Source organism: Ovis aries, chromosome 11 (assembly GCF_016772045.2).
Source record: "Ovis aries strain OAR_USU_Benz2616 breed Rambouillet chromosome 11, ARS-UI_Ramb_v3.0, whole genome shotgun sequence".
Taxonomy (NCBI): domain Eukaryota; kingdom Metazoa; phylum Chordata; class Mammalia; order Artiodactyla; family Bovidae; genus Ovis; species Ovis aries.
Window position 1 is genome coordinate 60966300 of NC_056064.1, and position 20192 is coordinate 60986491.

The 20192-nt window shown below is 57.4% G+C and overlaps 1 protein-coding gene and 1 long non-coding RNA gene across 20 annotated transcripts in view; both read right to left on the minus strand.

Moving 5' to 3' along the window:
- Window positions 1-20192, minus strand: part of ARSG (arylsulfatase G) — a 101829-nt gene that overhangs the window by 8104 nt on the left and 73533 nt on the right. For 16 of the 19 annotated variants that reach the window (XR_003590597.3, XM_027973989.3, XM_042256502.2 and 13 more), the window contains 4 exons: window positions 19934-20071; window positions 14627-14823; window positions 13547-13627; window positions 730-850 (listed from right to left, as the gene is read on the minus strand). Coding sequence is in view for 18 of the 19 variants with exons in the window: in XM_027973989.3 (XP_027829790.1) it covers window positions 730-850; window positions 13547-13627; window positions 14627-14823; window positions 19934-20071 (537 nt within the window). In the remaining variant the exon portion in view is untranslated. Of the gene's footprint in view, window positions 1-729; window positions 851-5571; window positions 5681-13546; window positions 13628-14626; window positions 14824-19933; window positions 20072-20192 lie in introns of all 19 variants that reach the window. The other 3 variants (XM_027973988.3, XM_027973992.3, XM_042256499.2) reach the window with 2 other exon arrangements.
- On the minus strand, window positions 1390-5565 carry LOC132657444 (uncharacterized). The gene is made up of 2 exons (XR_009595650.1): window positions 3154-5565; window positions 1390-2729 (listed from the first exon to the last, which is right to left on the minus strand). It is a non-coding gene; the product is annotated as an uncharacterized LOC132657444 (long non-coding RNA).

Genomic DNA, 20192 nt, shown 5'->3' on the forward strand with positions numbered 1-20192 from the left:
TCCCACTTCCTCTTCCTTTTGGCAAAAGTAAAACAAAGAGAGAGAGACAGCCGCCGCCGAATGCTTCCGGAAACACCCGAGAGGGGCCTGGGGGCTGGAGGGCTGTGTGCGCTGAGCGCTCCAGGAGCCGAGAGAGGTCAGGGGCCCCGCCCCCAGGACATCATCCATCCATCCACTCACCCATTCACACATCTTTTCGGTCACCCAGTCACTCACTCAGTTCTCAGTCACTGCCTGCTGCCTGGGTGCCAGACCCCGTGTTACGTGTACTGAGAATTCCACGGTGAGATTCCTGCCCTTAAGGAGCTTTCGTTCTGGCGGGGTCAGTGGCGGGGGGAGGCAGGGAGCCCCATAATACAGTGCAGACACTGCTTATACATCCCATCCAGCTAAAGCCTGTGCCTTCTGCCGAAGTCATGTCAGAAAATTAAATGACGGTGAGAAAAAAAAAACCATTTGTTGCAGGGAATAAGTAACCCGCCCTAGGCCAAACTGCTACCTAGAAATCTGGGTGATGAGCTGGGCTGACTCGAAGCAGAGCAGGGAGTGGAAAGAGGTTCCTCTCAAAGGAGTGCCCCTCCCAGGGGGTCTGGCAGGCTGGACCTCCAGCGGCCACTGGTGGGCATCTTCTGAGGACGGGTCTGTCTGCACACAAGCTGGCAGACCTGGATGGGGGCGGCAGGCCGGCCTCCGGACGAGCCCCGGAGGACACGCACCCCCTCCACTCACCCTGTGTCCCGTCTGCGCCTGGCCGAACAGCACCTGCGAGACGTCCAGACCATCAAAGCTTCGGCCTCGGGGCAGGGGGGCCCCGGCCAGGGCCAGCACGGTGGGGAAGACGTCCAGCACGCTGCGGGAAGACCAGGCGGAGTCAGCCCCAGTGTCCCCAGGCCCTCTCCCTGGCCACCCTGGGGCAAGACCCTCCTGGACGGCCCCTAGCACGGGCTGTCTCTCTGCCCGGGGTTCAGTCCCTAGGTCAGGAAGATCCCCTGGAGGAGGCAATGGCAACCCGCTCCAGCGTTCTTGCCTGGAGAATCCCATGGACAGAGGAGCCTGGTTGCTGCAGTCCATGGGGTCGTAAAGAGTCGGACACGACTGAGCGGCTGAACAAGTGCAGAGCTCGGGAACTCTGGTCCATTCTCGGCAACGGCCCACACGGGGAAAGGCTCTAAAGAGGGGCTCGATTGACAGAGGACGGGACGGCAGGACGGCTTCGCCGACTCAACGGGCATGAGTCTGAGTGGACTCCAGGAGCTGGTGACGCACAGGGAGGCCTGGCGTGCTGCAGCCCATGGGCTCACAGAGTCGGACACGACTGAGCGGCAGCTGAACTGAACTGACCTGTGTGTGTGACATTCACTTTGCGGTACGGCAGAAACTGACACAACATTAGACTCCAATAAAAATTCATTTTTAAAAATAAATAAAAAGAGAGCTAAGCGGCTCCACCGGTCACTGCCTAGGCCACCACCGCCCGCTGAGCGGGGCAGTGTGTGACCAGCACCTGCAGGGGGACAGTCACTTCATTTCCCTCCCTGGGTCTCCATGCTGCAAACAGCTCGCTTGTGTTTAGAACGTGGTCATGGGTGCCCCCCGCCACCCCCTTTCATTCAGCCCTTTTATTCCTTTTACAAACTAGTCCATGTTTGGGGGCGGGGGGGAGGTGCTCAGTCGTGTTGGACTCTTTTCGACCCCAGGGACTGTAGCCCGCCAGGCTCCTCTGTCCATGGGATTTCCCAGGCAAGAATACTGGAGCGGGTTGCCATTTCCTCCTCCAGAAGGTCTTCCTGACTCAGGAATCGAACCCACGTCTCCTGCATCTCCCACATCGGCAGGCGGCTTCTTTACCGTGTGGGCCACCTAGGAAGCCCTGGTCTGTGCTGAGGGCGGGAGAAAAGGTAATGCCCAGCGACGTGAAGAGCACCGCGCCCACAGCCCCTCCACCCGAAGGCAGCCACGACGGCGGGTCTTCCTAGTCTGATTTTCTCTGAAGTCACGTGCTACCATTCGCCTCCACACCAGGGCACATCTCCCTCCTGCATTCTGGTCAGAAAAACAAGTCCCAGCAGGAACAGAGCTGTGAATCTGAGGGCCGGGCCCACCAAGAGTCAGTGGGACTCGATGGAGACCCAAGGGCCCGGCCACAGGAGGCTGGATGCCCCTGGGAGAGGATGGGCTCTGGCTTCCCCAGTCCAGGGTCTGGGGGGAGCCTCACCCTCCAGGAAGGGGTCTCAGAAGGGACCTGGCAGGCCATCGCTCCCCTCCTCCAGCCCAGGGCTCCGCCCACAGCAGACCCTCCCCGTTGACTTGGAACAGGGGTCTCTGCTCTCCCTTTGGCCTCCAGACTCCACGGGGCCGGCAGCTTATCGCCTGCGATGCTCCTTCCAGGAGCTGGCACCCCACACATGTGCAGAGGCAGGAAGGGCAGCAAGCCCTCATGGAGTACAGAGCAGCCCAGAAGCCAGTCCAGAGTGGGGGTGGGGAGGGGGTGAGGGAGGGGATGTGGGAGGCTGCTTCCTAGAAGCGAGGACATGACCTCGGGGCAGGTGTGATCTGCAGGCAGGCAGTGAGAAGCGGGGCTCTGGCGGGTCAGTTGGGGTGCACAGGCCTGAATTCTGGGTCTGGAGCGAGGGAGGGGCCGGCAGAACCCCCTCTGAACTGTGGAGAAGCGGGAACCAGCCCAGGGCGTGGGGAGCACGCTCTTCAGCCTCTCTCAGTTGCCATCCTTCCTGCGTGGGGTTCGCTCGCGTTACCCCCGGGGGAATCTAGGTGCCCCCCTTCCTGGCCCGGGTCCCTCTGGGAGACCAGCAGCTCCAGCAGCGCCTTCCAGGGGGCAGAGAGCTCCCAGAGCGCCAGGGAAACCCAACACCGAAGCGCGCACGTCCGTGACCGAGCAGAACATAGCCCAGAGCAGGGTCGTCAGGACCACCCGTCCCCCTGGAGCCTGCTGCCAGACACAGCAACAGGGACGGAATCTTGAAAGGAAAGGCTGGGCCTTGCCGGGGAGGGTGGCGCCTAGCCCACGGGACTCCCTGAAGGGCACAGCCTGCTTGTGGCTCCTTCTTCCGGAACCTCTGCCTCAAGGCAGCCTCGCCCCCCGCAACACAGCGGCATGCCTTTCCGATCTGGGGAGACAGCTGCACCCCTCTTCACCCGGGGGACTATCCGCTCTTCTTAGCTGTTTTTCACATGAGGTTATTTCACGTCCTTCCTGCCCCGATCGTCGCTGTGGACTTGGCCCAGGAGTCCCCACGAGAGTGGTCCTCAGTTCCGGACAGAGACGTGGCTCCCAGCTCAGGTGTGAGCAGACACACCCCTTTCTGCACACAACGCAGGGCATCGCACGAGAGCTCCGACTCAACCGGCACGAGTCTGTCCTCGCAGGGGGCTTGTGGAGCTGCCTCGGGACATCCCGGTTGTCACAGCTGGGGCTGGGGGAGCCGTTGGCATCTAGTGACCAGGGATTCTAGCAAACATCCTCAAACACCCGGGACACCCTCCACCATAGAGAACAGTCCGGCCCCAAACGTCAACAGTGCCAAGGTCGAGATACCCTGCTTCAGGGCTTTAGGGTCAGATCCCAGGGCCCTTTCGGCGTGTGCTGCCAAGCCCCGCCCTCCCGAAGGGACATCGGCTCCAAAACAGCAGGAGCTTTCGGTCTGATGCTGCTGCTAACTCGCATCAGTCGTGTCCGACTCTGTGCTATCCCACAGACTGCAGCCCACCAGGACCTCTGTCCCTGGGGTTCTCCAGGCAAGAATACTGAAGTGGGTTGCCATTTCCTTCTCCATCAGTCTGATGAGCCTGTTCCAACATCCGGTCTCTGGAGCCATGCCTGATCCATACTGGACACAATGATCCATCTTCACTGAAGATTTTTATGCTTTGGTTTTGGGCACGGGGGATCCCAGCTCCCTGACCAGGGATCGAACCTGTGCCGCCTTCATTGGAAGGCAAAGGCTTAACCACTGGACCGCCAGGGAGGTCCCTAAGACAGGCTTCCATGGGACACTCACCAGCAAGCCCCTGAGTCAGCTGTCACCTCTGAAGCCTGAAATAATGAGCACAGGGATGTTGCTCCATCGCAGCACGGTGACCGACGGTAGGCACAGACGCCATTCTCAACTGACAACAGCGTGCTTGGCCCCTGGTGACGTCACCCGCGAGGTGGCCGAGTTCCCTGTGCATGTCCGGCCCAGCCCGTGAACCCCTGGCCTGACTGCAGCGAGTCAAGCCCAGGAAAAGCAGCCCGCCTGGCCTACTTCCCGGCCGCCTGGCGTCACAAACTCCAGCCCAAGGTACTGTTGTCATACCTGCTGGGAGCCTCCTCCCCAACGGTACTAGGCTGGCCGCGGGCTCCTGGGAGCCAAGAGGGTGCCAGGGACAGGGCCTGGCCACCTGCTGCTCTGGCATCATGGCTGGTTACCCTCTGACCCCTGACTTCAGCGCCCCCCATCCCATCCCTCCCCCCGGGACGCTGGAGGACACCTGTGAGACGTGCGCTCCTCCTCTGGGCTGCGTTCTCTAGTCCAGAACCCAGCTGGCTGATGGCGAAGGACCTTTGGAACTAGAAAATTAGTCTTTAACAAAGCCTCTGAGCGTGGGAGCAAGCACCTGGGTGCACCTGGCCATGGGGCAGAGCACAAGGAGGACGCCCCCCTAGTTAGGAGTCAGGGCCGCGTGGCGTTGCGGTCAGGATGTTCACCACGGCCGAGCTCCGTGCCAGGACGTGGCCTCCGGGTCAGCCTCGATAAGGAGGTCGGCGTGATCTGACATGTGGTCACGCCGACAGTTGTCCTTCGAAGAAAGGGGCGCTTCTTTTTGGAGCTTCTTAGGCAGAGGCAGGAAGAAGGTCCTCAGCCAAGGATTCAGCCTTTCCTCCCCAGCCAGGGGGACCCTCCTTCCCTCTCTCCCCTCCAGGGTACATGAATGCCTAGACCCCTCTCTCAGGGACATCCATCTGAGTGACCCGCCTAGGACACCTGCCCTACCCCCAAGGGGGAAGTCATCCGGGTTCAGTGATCTGTTCCCCCCCCGCTCCCCACCACCAGCTGGCGTGAGTGCATGCTAAGTCATTTCAGTCGTGTCCGACTATTTGCAAGCCCATGGACCTTAGCCCGCCAGGCTCCTCTGTCCATGGGATTCTCTAGTCAAGAAGCCTGGGGTGGGTTGCCATTCCCTTCTCCAGAGGATCTTCCTGACCCAGGGATCGAACCCAGGTCTCCCACATTGCACGCAGATTCCTTCCCATCTGAGCCACCAGGGAAGCTTAGCCCACGCCGAAAGCGGTGATGAGGCTCCTGCGGACACCACTGCGACCAGTGCTGATGGCCGTGCAGCCCGCCCAGCGCCCTCTTCCCAGAGACGGTCTCCCCAGAGGAGGGCCTGTAGAGCCCCCTGTGCTCCTGCTTTCAGGGGCTCACAGGCTGGCCTGCAGGCAGCTCCGCGCAGCTGCTGTCTGAGTCTGGGAAGGCCCTGTGGACGCCTGCCCAGGGTCAGTGATGGGGAGGTCTCCAGCCACCCGAACATACGCCTTCTCCTTGCATCTCAAGGAAACTGGGGGGGTCGTACCTCAGCAGAGCTGTGCTGGTGACATTGACGGGGACCCTGCCGGGCCAGTAAGCCAGGGCCGGGACGCGGTGCCCTGCTTCCCAGGTGGTCTGCTTGGCGGGACTTCCCCCTGCAAGACAAGGAGGCAGTCGTTTCTCTGGGAAGAGCAGTCCTTCCTGACGGGGATGCTCTGAGAGCTCCCAATAATTCCAGCAAAGGCCCGACTTCCCTTGGTAATCAGCCATTTTTATTCACCTAGTTAATCTCTTTCAATGTGTGTGTGTATGTTCAGTCACTTAGGTGCGTCCGACTCTTGCAACCCCGTGGACTGTAGCCCGCCAAGCTCCTTGGTGCAGGGGATTCTCCAGGCAAGAACACTGGAGTGGGTGGCCATTTCCTTCTCCAGGGGATCTGCCCGACCCAGGGACTGAACCCGGGTCTCCCGCATTGGAGGCAGACGCTTTAACCTCCGAGCCACCGGGGAACACAGGTGAGACATGGTAGGCGCTCAACAAATACCTGTCAAACAAGCATGAACAAAAGTGTCTCCCTGCAGGTCATGTTGAGGATGGGAAATAAAATTGTTTGACTAAAGGCAGAAATTCCCCCCAGCTATTTGATCTGTCTGATGCCAACAACTGACCTGGCATAGATTTTGTTGTATTTTCCCTTTGCCTCACTTTTTACCCCCCCTTTTGTCTGCCTCTATTTTTGAATGAATGAGTTGTTCCAATGTTGTGGAGACAGCATTCATAATAGCTTTGACCTCTTACCTCTTTCAGGGAGGTAAGAACAATCTATGTGCAATCTACGAATTTCCACCGGGTAATTAAAGGAATTCTTTTTGTAACTACCGAGTCAAAGTGACCAGCAGTGTAACGGTGACCAGCGGGCTGGAAGGGATGAGGTCATGCCTTATGGAAACATCCTGAATACACGTCGTGTTGAATTAGCCGTGACCATCCCCACCACTCCCACACACGCCCCGACTTCAGCCCAGCTGAGCCAGGAATTGCACACAGCTAGCGTGTCAGAGGCCTTCCAAGGCGAAGGCTGTGTGTGTCTCACACAGGCCGCGGTCATGCGACGGCCTTATGTTTGGCTGCCGTGAACAGGGGTGGGGGGAGAAGACCAGGCTGCCGGCGCTCTGCAGCGCCCACCCCACAGCGAAGGCAACCTTTGAAGTCCCGGGCCAGCTCCCAACACCGGAAGTGCCCAGCATTCTTGGAATTTTCTCATAACCAGCTCTGGAGTCCCCCCAAGTGTTTAAGTAAGAAACAAAACGCACACCAACTTGCGTCCGTGTGGACGGTTCCTGTGTAGGGGTGTGGGGCTCTCGGAACCAGGTGGGCCGGGGGGGAAGCTCTGCGGCCTGGCCTGGGATGTCTCGAGCACCTGGTCGCCATCCAGAGTCCCGCTGCCCAGAAGGGCCCAGAGCCCCCTCCCATTCTTCACGCACAAGCAGCAGAGAACCCGGTGCTGCTGGGGCATAAATCACACTCCCACGTGGCTGCGGAATGCATGACTTATGCCTCTGCCCCTGGCCAAGAGAGGGTGGGAGCATCGCACGCGCGCAAGCCCTGCACACATCCACCCCCACCCACGAGGGGCGTTTCTAGGGACGCTTGGGAAATAGGTGGGTGAGAATATGGAGTCCATTTATTTGCAAGTCCATGGAACACAGTATCCCGATGAACTTGCTTAGCCTCTGAGGCCAGATGCTAAGGAAAAGTGAAGGCTTCAATTCCAAGAAACCAGCCAATGGTTCTGCGGGTCAACCAGAAGGCCCAAGCTGGGGATCTGCACTGTGGTGGGACTGTGGGCACCAGAGTTGGCACTGGAGCTGCATCTCTGCCTCCAAGATATTTCCGGAAGGGTGCCCTGGCCCCTGGGCTTCCCAGGCAGCACTAGTGGTAAAGAACCCGCCTGCCAATGGAAGAGACGCAAGAGGCGTGATTTCAGTCCCCGGGTCAGGAAGATCCCCGGGAGGAGGGCATGGCAACCCTCTCCAGTATTCTTGCCTGGAGAATCCCACTGACAGAGGAGCCCGGCGGGCTGCAGTCCATGGGGTCGCAGAGCTGGAGATGACGGATGCAACTTGGCACACAGACTCTAGTGACAGTGATTTCTCCAGTTAACGGAGCCTCTCCCGAGCACCAAGTTGAGTGCGCCTGCCTGCAGTGCTGAGGACTTCCCTGAACTCCCTCCCTTAACCCTTAGGACAACTTTGTAAGCTGAGCACTGTGACTCTTCACTTTTCACATGCAGAAGTCAAAGCTCAGAGAGGTTAAATAATTTGCCCAAGGTCACACAGCAAGGAAACAGTCAAGTCAGGATCTGAGTCTAAGGCTGACTACACGGCCGGCACCCTTAGTCATTAAGAACTTCTAGGACCCTCTAGGACTGTGGTTCCCATCCCTATATGCAGACTCGAGTCACTAGGGGAGCTTTGGAGAAATACTCATGCAAAGGTCCATTTCCCAGAAATTGTGAGTTAATTGACCTGAGCTGGGGTCCAGACACCAGGAAAGCCCTGTAAAGCTCTCCTGGGGAGTTCACGTAGAGCGCGCCAGTTCCAGGGCAGTAAGAAAGGGGACATGATACATCTCAAAACTAAACATAGCATGTGTCTAATGACAGGTTTCATGTGGCCTGCGCCTCTACGCCTTTACGCCCCGGAGAACAAATATGACCTTCTCCGTTACAGTGAGCAAGAACAACAGTTGAGTCCAGCCCATAAAGTAAGATGTGCCGTTTTTACTTTCAAAAGCTCTTCCTTCGTGGACGGCAACCTTCACACTTGGACCAGTCGCACTGGCATATCCAAAGCATCTGTCGAATTTGGCTTTCTGCAGAGAAACCACGCTTGACAGACACGAGCATGCATTTCGATGCACTTCGGGTTAGTTATGACTCTAATTAAGGCCGAACCTCTTACTTAAAGCCATAAATATTTAGCCTCAGCAACCAAAGCACGAACAGAAGCATGATTCATGAGTGTGCTTACTTCCTCCTCCCTGGCTGTGCAAGGAGAGGCCACTCCGTGATGCGCGGAGGAAGCCCCACCACCGTCCACGTTCAGACACATAGGCGCTTCCCAGAAAGGGTCCCTCCCAAACGCCAGGGCCCCCTGAGTCAGAAGGGCGGGGCTGCTCACAGAGGCTGGCCAGCCTGTCAGCACACAGAGCCGCCAAAGGACCCCTGGAGACGCTGGTTTTGTGAGTCTCGGGTGGGACTGTCATTCCAGGTCGCTCTGACAGCAGTATCTGGGGACCAGAGGCCGAGAAAAAGCAGCAAGGTAGTCAGGAGAAGGCCTTCTCGTTGTGAGATCTCGGGCAGCATGTGGGATCTGAGTGCTCCCACCAGGGATCAGACCCATGGCCCCTGCATCAGAAGTGCAGAGTCTTAACTGCTGGACCGCCAGGGACGGCCAGGCAGAAATCTTAACGTCCCTCTGTCTGCTCCTTCTCAGTCGTGAAGGGGGAAAGTGACTGTACTGGTCTCATGGGACGCTGGAAAGCTGAACTCAGACAATGTATGTAAAGTTCTGAGCAAGGCCCTCAGGCACGGTGCCTGGCACAGGAGCGGCCAACAAAAGCGCTCCGAAAAAACCCAAACAAAACAAAGGCACCACAAAATCCCGCACAGACAGCAGCGGGCAGAAGGTGCCCCCGGCGGCCCGTGCACTGGACTCAGGCCTCTGACAATGCGCTCTGGCGCGAAGCGGACTTTGTGTTTAAGCTGAGTCTGAATATCATTAGACAAGAGCCCTCCGTCCCACTGACCGAGTCCCTAGTCCTGCCCACAACGGACGAAAGCAAGCGTGTGTTCATTCGAACTACCTGCTTGGCCCCTCAAGCCGTTATACGAGTGTCTCGGGGCAGAAGGACCCGTCTGTTCTGAGGAGTCCATATTCTATAACCTTCTAAAGAAGCAGGCTTCGTTTCTAAATATAAACAAGTGCCTTTGCCAAGGATGCCCGGAGCTCACACACTAGTTTTCTAGAAACACACGGAAGCCAGGCCTCTGGTGGGGCCAAGGACTCCAGCTGGCCTGGGTGCCCGTGGGCGGGGTGGGGGCATTCCGAGCCTGGTGGCCAGTGGCTCAAAAGGGGACATCACTTGACTCCCACTGGTCCCGTCAGCGGACCCTGCCCCCAGCTGGGCTGGCTGCCAGCATCCTCCCCACCCCGCACCCCTCTGACCTCTGTCTGCCCCTCCAGACACCCCTGACCCCTGTCTATCCCTCACACCCTCTCTGACCCCTGTCCGTCCCCCGTACCCTCTCTGACCCCTGTCTGGCCCCCTGCAACCCCTCTGTCCCCTGTCTTTCCCCCACACCCCGTCTGACCCCTGTCCGCCCCCCTGCACCCCCTCTGACCCCTGTCCATTACCTCGACCCCTGTCCGCTCCCCCCTGCACCCCCAGCTGGACAGACAGCCGGGCCGCAGAGCCAGCTTCCCAGTGGGAAATGTTACGTAACCGCCTGGTAGCATCGCCTTACACCAAGGTCTCCCAGAAGGGGAGGGTGCCAAACTCAACAGCATGTTTCCTCATCACCAGGGGAGGAAAGAACCGCTCTGCTCTTCAAATAAAACAAGGAAAGATTCTCCAGACAGCGGAGCCTTCCGTTAGGGGACACAGGGTGCTGGTTCTGTCCCGAAGAGGAATTAGGTCTGGAGCGGGGAGGGGGAGGGCCGCTGCTGTGCCGCGGGGCGCGGCGGGGCGGGGGGCGCTCAGCGGCGGGCCCCTCCGCCTGGGGGAAGGCCAGGCCGCCCAGCAGTGCCCCCTGCCCCGGCTCAGCCTCGCACCCCCGCCGGGTGCCGGCCAAGCCCCGCGGAGCGTCCCGCCCAGCACGGGACGAAACGCCGCTCCAGGAGACGCTGCCTCATCCCATCAGCTGAGCACCGCTCGGGCCAGGAGAGGAAGGGAGGATGGGGAGGGGGCGCCAGCGCGTGGCCTGCCGTCTGGGCTGGCGGCGGGGGGGAGCGGGGCGGCGCTCCCGGTACTGTTTGTCCCGCTCTGCTGTGAAAACATGGCCCGTCTTCTCGGTTTCATTGACCCTCGGGACCCTCGGGCCGGGCGCGCTCCCAGCAGGACGCACAGGCACCTGTCTGAAGACCTGCCCCCGGGGCCCCGGCCACGCCCCGTCCTCTGGGCCCTGCCTGGCCCCCCGGACCCCCTGGTCCCCCGGGCTCCCCACAGCGTCCCCGGCAGAGGGGAGGGAGACAGCTGCCGCCAGCGTGGCGGGGAGCCGATGCGGAGGTCGAGGTCGGGGCAGGGGTGCCTGCGTGACCCCCCAAGAAAAGCAGAGGCGCCTGGCCCCACCGCCTGCTCACGTGCCGAGCAGTGTGCATATCCATACACACGGCGTCTTCCCCATCCACTCACGGACGGGCGGACCCTCCCCGGCGGCTCAGTGGTCAGGAACTGGCCAGCCAATGCAGCAGGCGTGGGCTTGGTTCCTGCGTGGGGAAGGTCCCCGCAGGCAGGCACGGCAGCCCACTCCAGACTCTTGCCTGGAGAGTCCCATGGACAGAGGGGCCTGGCGGGCTGCAGCCCATGGGGTCACAAGGAGCCCACACGACTGAAGTGACTTGGTGCGCTCAGCTTGCTCCAGTGACGATTCCGAGTCTGCTCCGCACTGCGCTGGACTCTCCTGCCTCTTCTGTTTGCACTTGTAAGCTCCTCCTCTCTCTTCCCTACGGCATGTTTGCAAGCCTGGTTCACTAGTTTACAGCTGCCTCCTAAGCGACAAGGTGAGACAGGTCCTCAGATAGGAGGTCAGAGGTCCCCTTCTTAGGGAACAGAAAGCTCCCCAGAGAGGGGCCCCCTCCTGACAGCTGTGTCCCCTCAGCCTTGGCCTCCATGCCTTCAGAATTTTCACCCTGGAGAGTAAAAGTGATCCCGGGCCCCTCTAACTGGGTACTGAGGATGGAACCTGGCCCGAGGGCTCGCCAGGCGCAGAGAAGAGGAGCTGCAACCAGGGAGTGCAGAAAACCACTGGGGCTGGCACTGTGTTTCTCTAGGTGACGGCTGCAGATTAGAGACTCTGCCTGCAGCGTAGGAGGCCTGGGCTCAAACCCCGGGTCAGGAAGACCTGCTGGAGAAGGAAACAGCGACCCGCTGCGGTATTCTTGCCTGGAGAATCCGATGGACAGAGGAGCCTGGCGGGCTACCGGCCATGGGGTCGCAGAGAGTCAGACACGACAGAGCTGCTGACACACACCATGGCTGCAGCTACCGGACCCATTCCCACCAGTCTGGGTGTGGCGCTTCTTCCTGGTCCAGCTGTCCAGCACTCTCGAACAGGCGGGGCCAACGAGAGTCATGCATGAAGGCACCTGGTCACTGCACAGGTTGGAGGAGGCGCCACCCAGTTCTCCTGGCTCCCATCACTCGTGTCCAGACAGGAGGCATGCTGAGGGTCCAGCAGCCACTCACCTGTAAAGTTCTCAAGGGATCTGAGCCAGGGACGCCAGATCAAAGCCTTTCCTTCTCACCACTGGCCATGGGACACAAGGATGTTCCAGCTTCTAGGGAGCTATGAACTTCCTGCCAGACTAATGTGAAAGGGGGTTTATGTCCTCTGACCTGGAGAGAGCTGGGGGCCACGGGTCAGGCCAGCCAGCCAGTAGGACGACAGGGCGAACCCAGCCCCAGAGGATAATCTTGTCAAGCCCACCTCTGAACCCCTTGGACACAGATACTTTCTAAAATTTTATAATTTTTAATTTTATAAAGTATATTTATTATAAAATAAGATATTAATATTAATAAATACTATATTTGGTATTATAAAATAATACCAATGTATTTGACAAATGAAGATAGGGAAAACTACACTTAAACCCTTCCTTGGCCTTCCCAGGTGGCTCAGTGGTAAAGAATCTGCCTGCCAATGCAGGAGACACAGGTTCGATCCCTGGTCCAGGAAGATCCCACAGGCCTTGGAGCAACGGAGCCCGTGCGTCCCAACTACCCAGCCTGCGCTCTGGAGCCCGTGTGACTTGGAGCCCACACTCTGCCAGTGGTGAGAAGGTCACACACTGCAGCCAGAGAAAGCTTGCTCAGCAACGAAGACCCAGCACAGACAGAAATAAGCAAACGCAGAAGGTTACTTTTTAAAAACCCTTTCTCCACCACCCAGAGGTAACCGCTGCCTCGCTTTCTGTTGCCTCTGTCACGACTTTTCTGAGACCACGTATACTTAGTATTATACGATAAGATCACACTTTACATACGGTTTTGTGACCTGCATTATTCACTGGAAAGCATTTTATGCAACTGTTTCCAGGTGAGTCACAGGCACCATTCTCAGTGGTTCCCGCCTGTTTCTTGAGATGCACGTACCGTAATTTCTTGGCGCACTCCTGTCTTGCTGGACACTTGGGTTACGTGTCTGTTTGTTTAAACCTACAGCAGTGAGCACTGTTTTACATACATCATTGCGCACTTGGCTAACTATTTCTTGAAAACAAATTCTTTAAGGAGGAATTAAAGCACCATCAGTCATGCATATGGTTTAAGCCGCACTGTCGCGTTATCCCCTGCAGGACTGCCTTTCAGAGGGTGAGGTCCTTTCACAGGACGAGGTCCCTGTGAGGAGACCACCCCGGAGCAAATGGGTGCTGAGCTGAGAGTGAAGGATGTTTAAACAAAGAGAGGCAGTGCGGATCATGGATGAAGGGATGACTGTAAACAAGGAAAGGAAAGAACGCAAGAGGAAAGAGCAAGGTCGCCAGGATGAAGACAAAGGCAAGCGTGTTTGCTGGACGGTCCTCATCCTGGCCTCTGGGGGCAGGGCTGACGCCCTGGAGGAAAGGAAGGGATGACCCAACGCACACCGACTTTCTCCGCCCCAAACTGTTTCTTTTCTGGGAGCTGGTGGCTGTGAGTAATCTACTCCTGTGTCACAAAGATGCCCCAAGGCCAGGAGAGAAATCGGTCCTCCCAGAGGCTGTGTCTCTTGTCCCCACCCCCGGTGGAGACCATACCTTGACGAGCTTGCCACGATCCGGTGAAGGGCCCCACACTCCCAGCCAGCTCGCACTTCTGAGCCCACGGGCCATTGTCCCCTAGAAACCAAGAAAGGCAACACAGAGTCAGGGCACTGCAGGACACTGCCAACCGTGGCCCCACACCCCTGTCCTGGCACTGCCTGGAGAAAGGACTTGTGAAAACAAGTGTGACCGTGAACTTGGAGGACCACCTTTTGAGGGGGAGGGCGTCTGCCTCCCACGGCCCGCAGAGACGTGGGCTGTCCCCGCCCCGAGCTCGCCCCACGCTGGAGCTCTGGCTTCTGGCTAAGGACTCAGCAGTCCCCTTACCAGTGTCTTCAACTCAGCAACTGTTTGCTGTTTCTGTTTTAGCCACACAGCCTGTGAGGTCTTAGTTCCCTGACCCCCCTACACTGGGAGTGTAGAGTCCTAACCACTGGGCCACCAGGGATGTCCCCAGCGACTCCTTCCTGAGCACCTGTGATGCCCCAGTGCCTCCCACACGGCACCTCCTGACCCTCCAACCTGTGGTGGAAGAGGCTCGACTCTGCAGAGGAGGAAAGAGGGGCTCAGAGGCGCTAACGGAACTTTCCCAACGCAGAGGTTCAAACACCAGTGTCCACAGCCCTCACGCCAGACAGGGACCCCCGACCCACCGTTCCTGAGTGGGTCCTCGAAACAGCCCACCATGCGGGTCTGATCAGCCAGGAGATGTGAGCTGTGCCCGATGGTAACGTCTGGGCTGAGGAGGGCAGTGAAGCGGGCCTTCAAGGACTGCCCAGGGGGACACAGGCTCGTGACGTCAAAGTCTCTCGTTAACAATTAGGAGCAGTACCCATGTGACGCTGACCAGCACCCAAGGGGCCGCAGGGGAACCGAGCTCTCCGTGCAAGCCTGTCCGGGGGTGCGGCCTCAGGGACCCACACACACAGGCCCGTGAACACCAGTGGGGCCCCACGCTCAGGGCAAGCCCCCTGCCACGGTGCAGAGGGTCACTTGCTGAGACGCTGCTCCTCTGGGGTACGTGCAGGGTTACCCATTAGACCCGAGGGAGGCTGGCTGTGGTTTTCTATTCACCTGTAAACCAGAGGAACGTGTTGTTTTTCCCCACGAGGTCAACTGCGTCCTTGATCCGGCCCACAAGGTGGTCCATCTCCTGCAGGCTCGCGCTATATGGCCTTTGACCCCTGGATCCTGCTGATGGTGGTGTCCTGGCCAGGGGCACGTGCATGTGGGCCAGGGCCACGTACAGCAGGAAGGGTCTCCCGCTGGTGCTGAAATGAGACAGCCGGACCATGACCCCTTAGAAGGGCCCCGGGGCCCAGCGGAGAGCCCGGAACCCCTGGGGCCCAGGAAGCACACACCTGTCTACAACCTGCAAAGACAACGGGCACGTGATCTGGTTAGCGGGTGAGAGTCCGCGAGTCACTGTCCTCATCGTAACCGCCCTTTAACACATTGCAAAACTGACTCACGGAGCCTGAATTCACCCTCGTGAGAACGCCCGAGTTCCCTTTTCCGGATGAGGTGTCAGGGGCTCAGGGAGACTGAGAGACCCGAGGTTCGTAAGCAGCGGCATTCGGGTTCAGACCCAGACCTGGCTGGGAGCAGTGTGCCAGCCCTGAGCTGCTCATGCTGACGCCCAGCACACACATGCTTCAGGCTTTGTCTGCTCCGTCAGGGCATCCGGGCCACCGAGTCTATTCCCAGCCTCGGGCCTTTCTCGGGGGTGAACGGATGAGTCAAGGTGACCACAGGGAATTCCAAGGACATGGCCAGGAACGTCCAGACCACGGTCCTGCTGGAGGCCTGGCGCCCGGCCGCCCCTCTGCTGATCCTGTAGGATCCTCAGGGGTTCTGCTTCCTGCCCACTCCCACCTGCATTCCCGGGGCGGGGGCAGGGTCAAGGGCAGCAGCAGGGACCCTCGGGGAGCCCTTCCCACAGCCCATGCCTGTGGAGGGATGGGCTTTCAGAGGACACTGCGAGGGGCGGGGAGGCCTCAGGCAGGCTCTCAGAGGGATAGAGGCGTGGGTGTTCTGTCACCGGTTGGACCATAAAGAAGGCTGAGCACCGGAGAACTGATGCTTTTGAACTGTGGTGCTGGAGAAGATTCTTGAGAGTCCCTTGGACTGCAAGGAGATCCACCAGTCCATCCTAAAGGAGATCAACCCTGAATATTCATTGGAAGGAGTGCTGCCGAAGCTGAAACTCCAATACTTTGGCCACCTGATGCAAAGAGCTGACTCACTGGAAAAGACCCTGATTCTGGGAAAGATTGAAGGTGGGAAGAGAAGGGGACGACAGAGGATGAGATGCTTGGATGGTGTCACCAATGCGATGGACGTGAGTCTGAGTGAACTCCAGGAGTTGGTGATGGACAGGGAGGCCTGGCGTGCTGCGGTTCATGGGGTCGCGAAGAGTCGGACACAACTGAGGGACTGAACTGAACCTGGCACTTAACTTTCAAATGGGCCTGAGCTTTCCCGGCTCACCTCGGTTCACACCCCCCACCACGTCACATTCTCTGAGTCCCCCCAGGCTCAGCTCTGCCTCAAACCTGGAGACTCCCTGCATCCCGACTCCTGGGGTCCTCCAATTGGGACTGGGTGGACTCAGCTCTCTTTGAAGGACAGACATCCTGGATTCGGACCTCCTCTTCCCCATTTTAATCAACAATTTCTTTTTTATACTATGTATAAAACAGATGACTCCCCAGGTGGTGCCAGTGGTAAAGAACCCACCTGCCAATACAGGAGACATAAGAGAAATGAGTTCAATCCCTGGGTTGGGAAGACCCCCTGGAGAAAGGAATGGCGCCCACTCCAGTATTCTTGCCTGGATAATTCCATGGACAGAGGAGCCTGGCAAGCTATAGTTCATGGGGTCACAAAGAGTTGGAGACAACTGAGTGATTAACAAGAGATAAAAGTTAAAAAAAAAATAGACAACTAAGGAGAACCTACTGTATAGCCCAGGGAACTCTACTTGACATTCTGTGGTGACCTGCATGGGAAGGAAATCCAGAAAGGAGAAGATATGTCTGTAGGTACAGCTGATTCACTTTGCTGTACAGAAGAAGCCGATACAATATTGTAAAGCAATTATGCTCCAAAAAAATAAATTTTTTAAAAAATCAACAATTTCCTGCTACATTTCTATAGTTTCAATGTCCAATGCCATAGCCACACCATGTGTGGCTGTTTCGACCCATGAAAATGAAATAAAAGAATGCAGCATCTCGCATGCAAGGGATGAGCCTTGCAGACAGTATGCCGCGTGAAATGAGCCGTCGCCCAAGGTCAAGCACGGCCAGATTCCACTCACAGAAGGTACCCGGAGCGGTCAGCTTCAGACAGACAGGAGGCAGAGCGGTGGTTGTCGGGGGCTGCGGGGAAGGGAAGACTGGGAGCTGGTGTTTAATGGGGACAGGGTTTCAGTCTGGGAAGACGAAAAGTTTCTAGAGGTGTATGGATGACCCTGGGCCGTTCACTTAACCTCGGTTGTCAGCTCAGTGGGGAGAGCCAAGCCTCCCTGGCAGAGCTGTGTGTATTGACTGCCCAGAGTAAGCACTGAATAAACGGGAGCCTCTAAGATCCCCCAGAGAAGGAAATGGCAACCCCACTCCAGTACTCTTGCCTGGAGAATCCCATGGACAGAAGGGTCTGGCGGGTACAGTCCATGGGGTCACAAAGAGTCAGACGTGACTTAGCGTCTGAACAACAAAGAACATCTCTTACATGTGGAATCTACAATATAATACCAATGAACTTATCTAAGAAACAGAGGCAGATTCACAGACAGAGAACAGATGTGTTGTTGCCCAGGCTGGCGGGGTTGGGGGTGGAAAAGGAGGGCAGGGATTCGGGGATTAGCAGATACAAGTTACTATAAGCAGGTGGATAAACACGAAGGTCCTGCCGATTAGCCATGACTACACGGTTCCCTATGACTATAGGGAGCTACAGTCAATGTCCTGCGATAAACTAGGATGGAAAAGGATACAAGAACAAAAGTACAACGGAGACACTTTGCTACAGAGTGAAAATTAACACAACACTGTAAATTACACTTTCATTTAAAAACAACAAGAAAGAACCAGCCTTCAGCATTCCTGCTAGGTCAGGAATCTAAATTCAAGTAAAGACTCAAGGAAAAACGTTCAAAGTCCTGGGGTGAGACCCTTGCTGAGCACGGGCAGGAAGCCACAGTCCAGTGACCCCCCCCTCAACCCCCACAGGGGATTTGACAAACAAGTCCAGGTGGGTCAGGGTCACGGAGGAGAAAGGAACACAGATGGGGCCTGGTGTGTGCTGACTCTTCAGAAACCACGGGTGACCTCGCAGGTCAAGTCCTACAGACACCAGGTGCCTGAGGATTATTCTCCACCAAGTTAAAAGCCAACAGGATTCATGTGACTTTTCACTAAATAACGAATTAATAAACTCACACATGCTTGGCCTCTCTCCTACAACCAAGAGTTTGTTTGCTGATGTGCTTGTCTTTCAACTGGTCAGTTAACTGGTTCGAACAGCACCGCACCCTCTTCAGTGCCTCCGTCAGCCCTCAGCCAGCAGCCCAAATCCCCCAGGAGCACTGAGACCCTACTGCGAACGCAGCAGGGGACGGGCCCCACCAGCCACGAACTGGCCGCCCACCCCAGGGCACCGGGAAGCCAACACAGCGCCCGGGTGGGAGAAAGGGCTTTTCCCTTTTCATACCAACCGTCTGAAAAATACAACAACAAGCAGATCATCAAAACAGTGTTTCTCAGAAAGGCCTGAAAAACTCGTAAGATGCCATCTCTAAAGCCTAAGGCACTGCCCTTAGACTCTGGGTCCCAAGCAGGTGGTGTGATCAAGCGAAACGGACCCATTGAATACTGGCCCCCAAAGATATCCAGGGTCTAATTCCTAGAATCTCTGTTACCTTGTACAACCAAGGGCACTTTGAAGATGCAATGAAGCTAAGGGTTGTGAGATCAGAGGCTTTTCTTAGACTGTCTCAGTAGACCCTAAGTGTGAGAGTGTTAGTCACTTCAGTCATGTCTGACTCTTTGCAACTCTATGGACTGTAGCCCGCCAGGCTCCTCTGTCCACGGGGATTCTGCAGGCAAGAACACTGGAGTGGGCAGCCTTTCCCTTCTCCAGGGGATCTTGTTGATGAGGGGATCAAACCCAGGTCTCCCTCACTGCAGGCAGATTTTTTACTGTCTAAGCCACCAGAGAAGCCCAGTAGACCCTAAACATAATCACACATGTCCTCCTAACAGGGAGGCAGGCGGAGGTCCTTGACTACAGAAGAGGAGAGGGCAAGAAGACCACAGAGGCAGAGACCAGAAGGAAGGGGCCAGGAACTCCCTGGTGGTCCAGTGGTCAGCACACCACATTTCCACTGCCCAGGGTCTGGGTTCCATCCCTAGCAGGGGAACTAAGATCCTGCAAGCCCCTTGGTGTGGCCAGAAAAAAAACAAAACAAAACAAAACAAAACAGAATGATGGAACCAGAGCCAAGAAATGTCAATAGCCACCAGAAGCTGGGAAACAGGAGAACCGATCCTTGGGATGCCCCAGGCAGTCCGGGGGCTGACTTCACCCTCCCAACGCAGGGGGCCCAGGTTCAATCCCCAGTCAGGGAGCTAGAATGCACGTTCTGCAACTAAGCCCGGCACAGCCGAAAAAATAAACAAATATTTTTTAATAAAAGAAGGAGAAACGATTCTCCCTGGAGACTTGAGAAGGAAAGAGTTCAGCTGACACCTGGGCTTGGGCCCCCTGAGACGCATTTCAGACGTCCGGTCTCCAGATCTGCAGGAGGACAAACTGCTGTTGTTTCAGCCAATAAGTTGGGGGTAAGTTTGTGACGGCAGCGAATATGCCCTGCCAACTAACGAGCCCAACAAACGCTCCGGATGCACAGAGGGCAGTAAATGGGCCCTGGCCTCGGGGGGCGACACGCTGCAGCGAGGACCCGTGACAATGACTAGGGTGTGTTCTGAGCGGGACCCTGGGAAAGGACCTGCACCTGCGGCCCTGCTAGCCCAGGTCAGGTGACCCAGGAGACCCCAGGACAGGCTGGTTTCCAGCTTTATTTGTTGTTGCTCAGTCGTGTCCAGCGCTTTGTGACCCCATGGACTGCAGCACGCCAGGCTTCCCCTGTCCTTCACCGACTCCTGGAGATTGCTCACACTCATGTCCACTGAGTCAGTGATGCCATCCAACCATCTCATCCTCTGTCGCCCCCTTCTCCTCCTGCCCTCAGTCTTTCTGAGCATCGGGGTCTCTTCCAGGAGGCACGCATGCATCTTTCTTGGGCAGTGGGACTCTGCCGAGGCTCTGAGCCTACCCGGGCACGGGGGACACGGGGGTGGATGCGGGGCTCCTCACCTCGCCTGCTGGATGAACTGGGTGGCCTTCTCGGCGTACTTCTGTGCAAGGGCGCTCAAGTCCACGGGCTGCTCCACGATGTTGAGGTTTTCGTACAGAGGAAGGGCCACGTCAGAGTAGCAGTCTCGCTCAAGGTTCCTGTGTGGAAACCACAGATGGTAGAGCACTCATTCCCACCACCCGGGTAGTCATGGAGTCGGACAAAACGCCGTGATGCAGCGATGCCCGTGAATGCAAAGCATCGAGCAGCCTGGCCCAG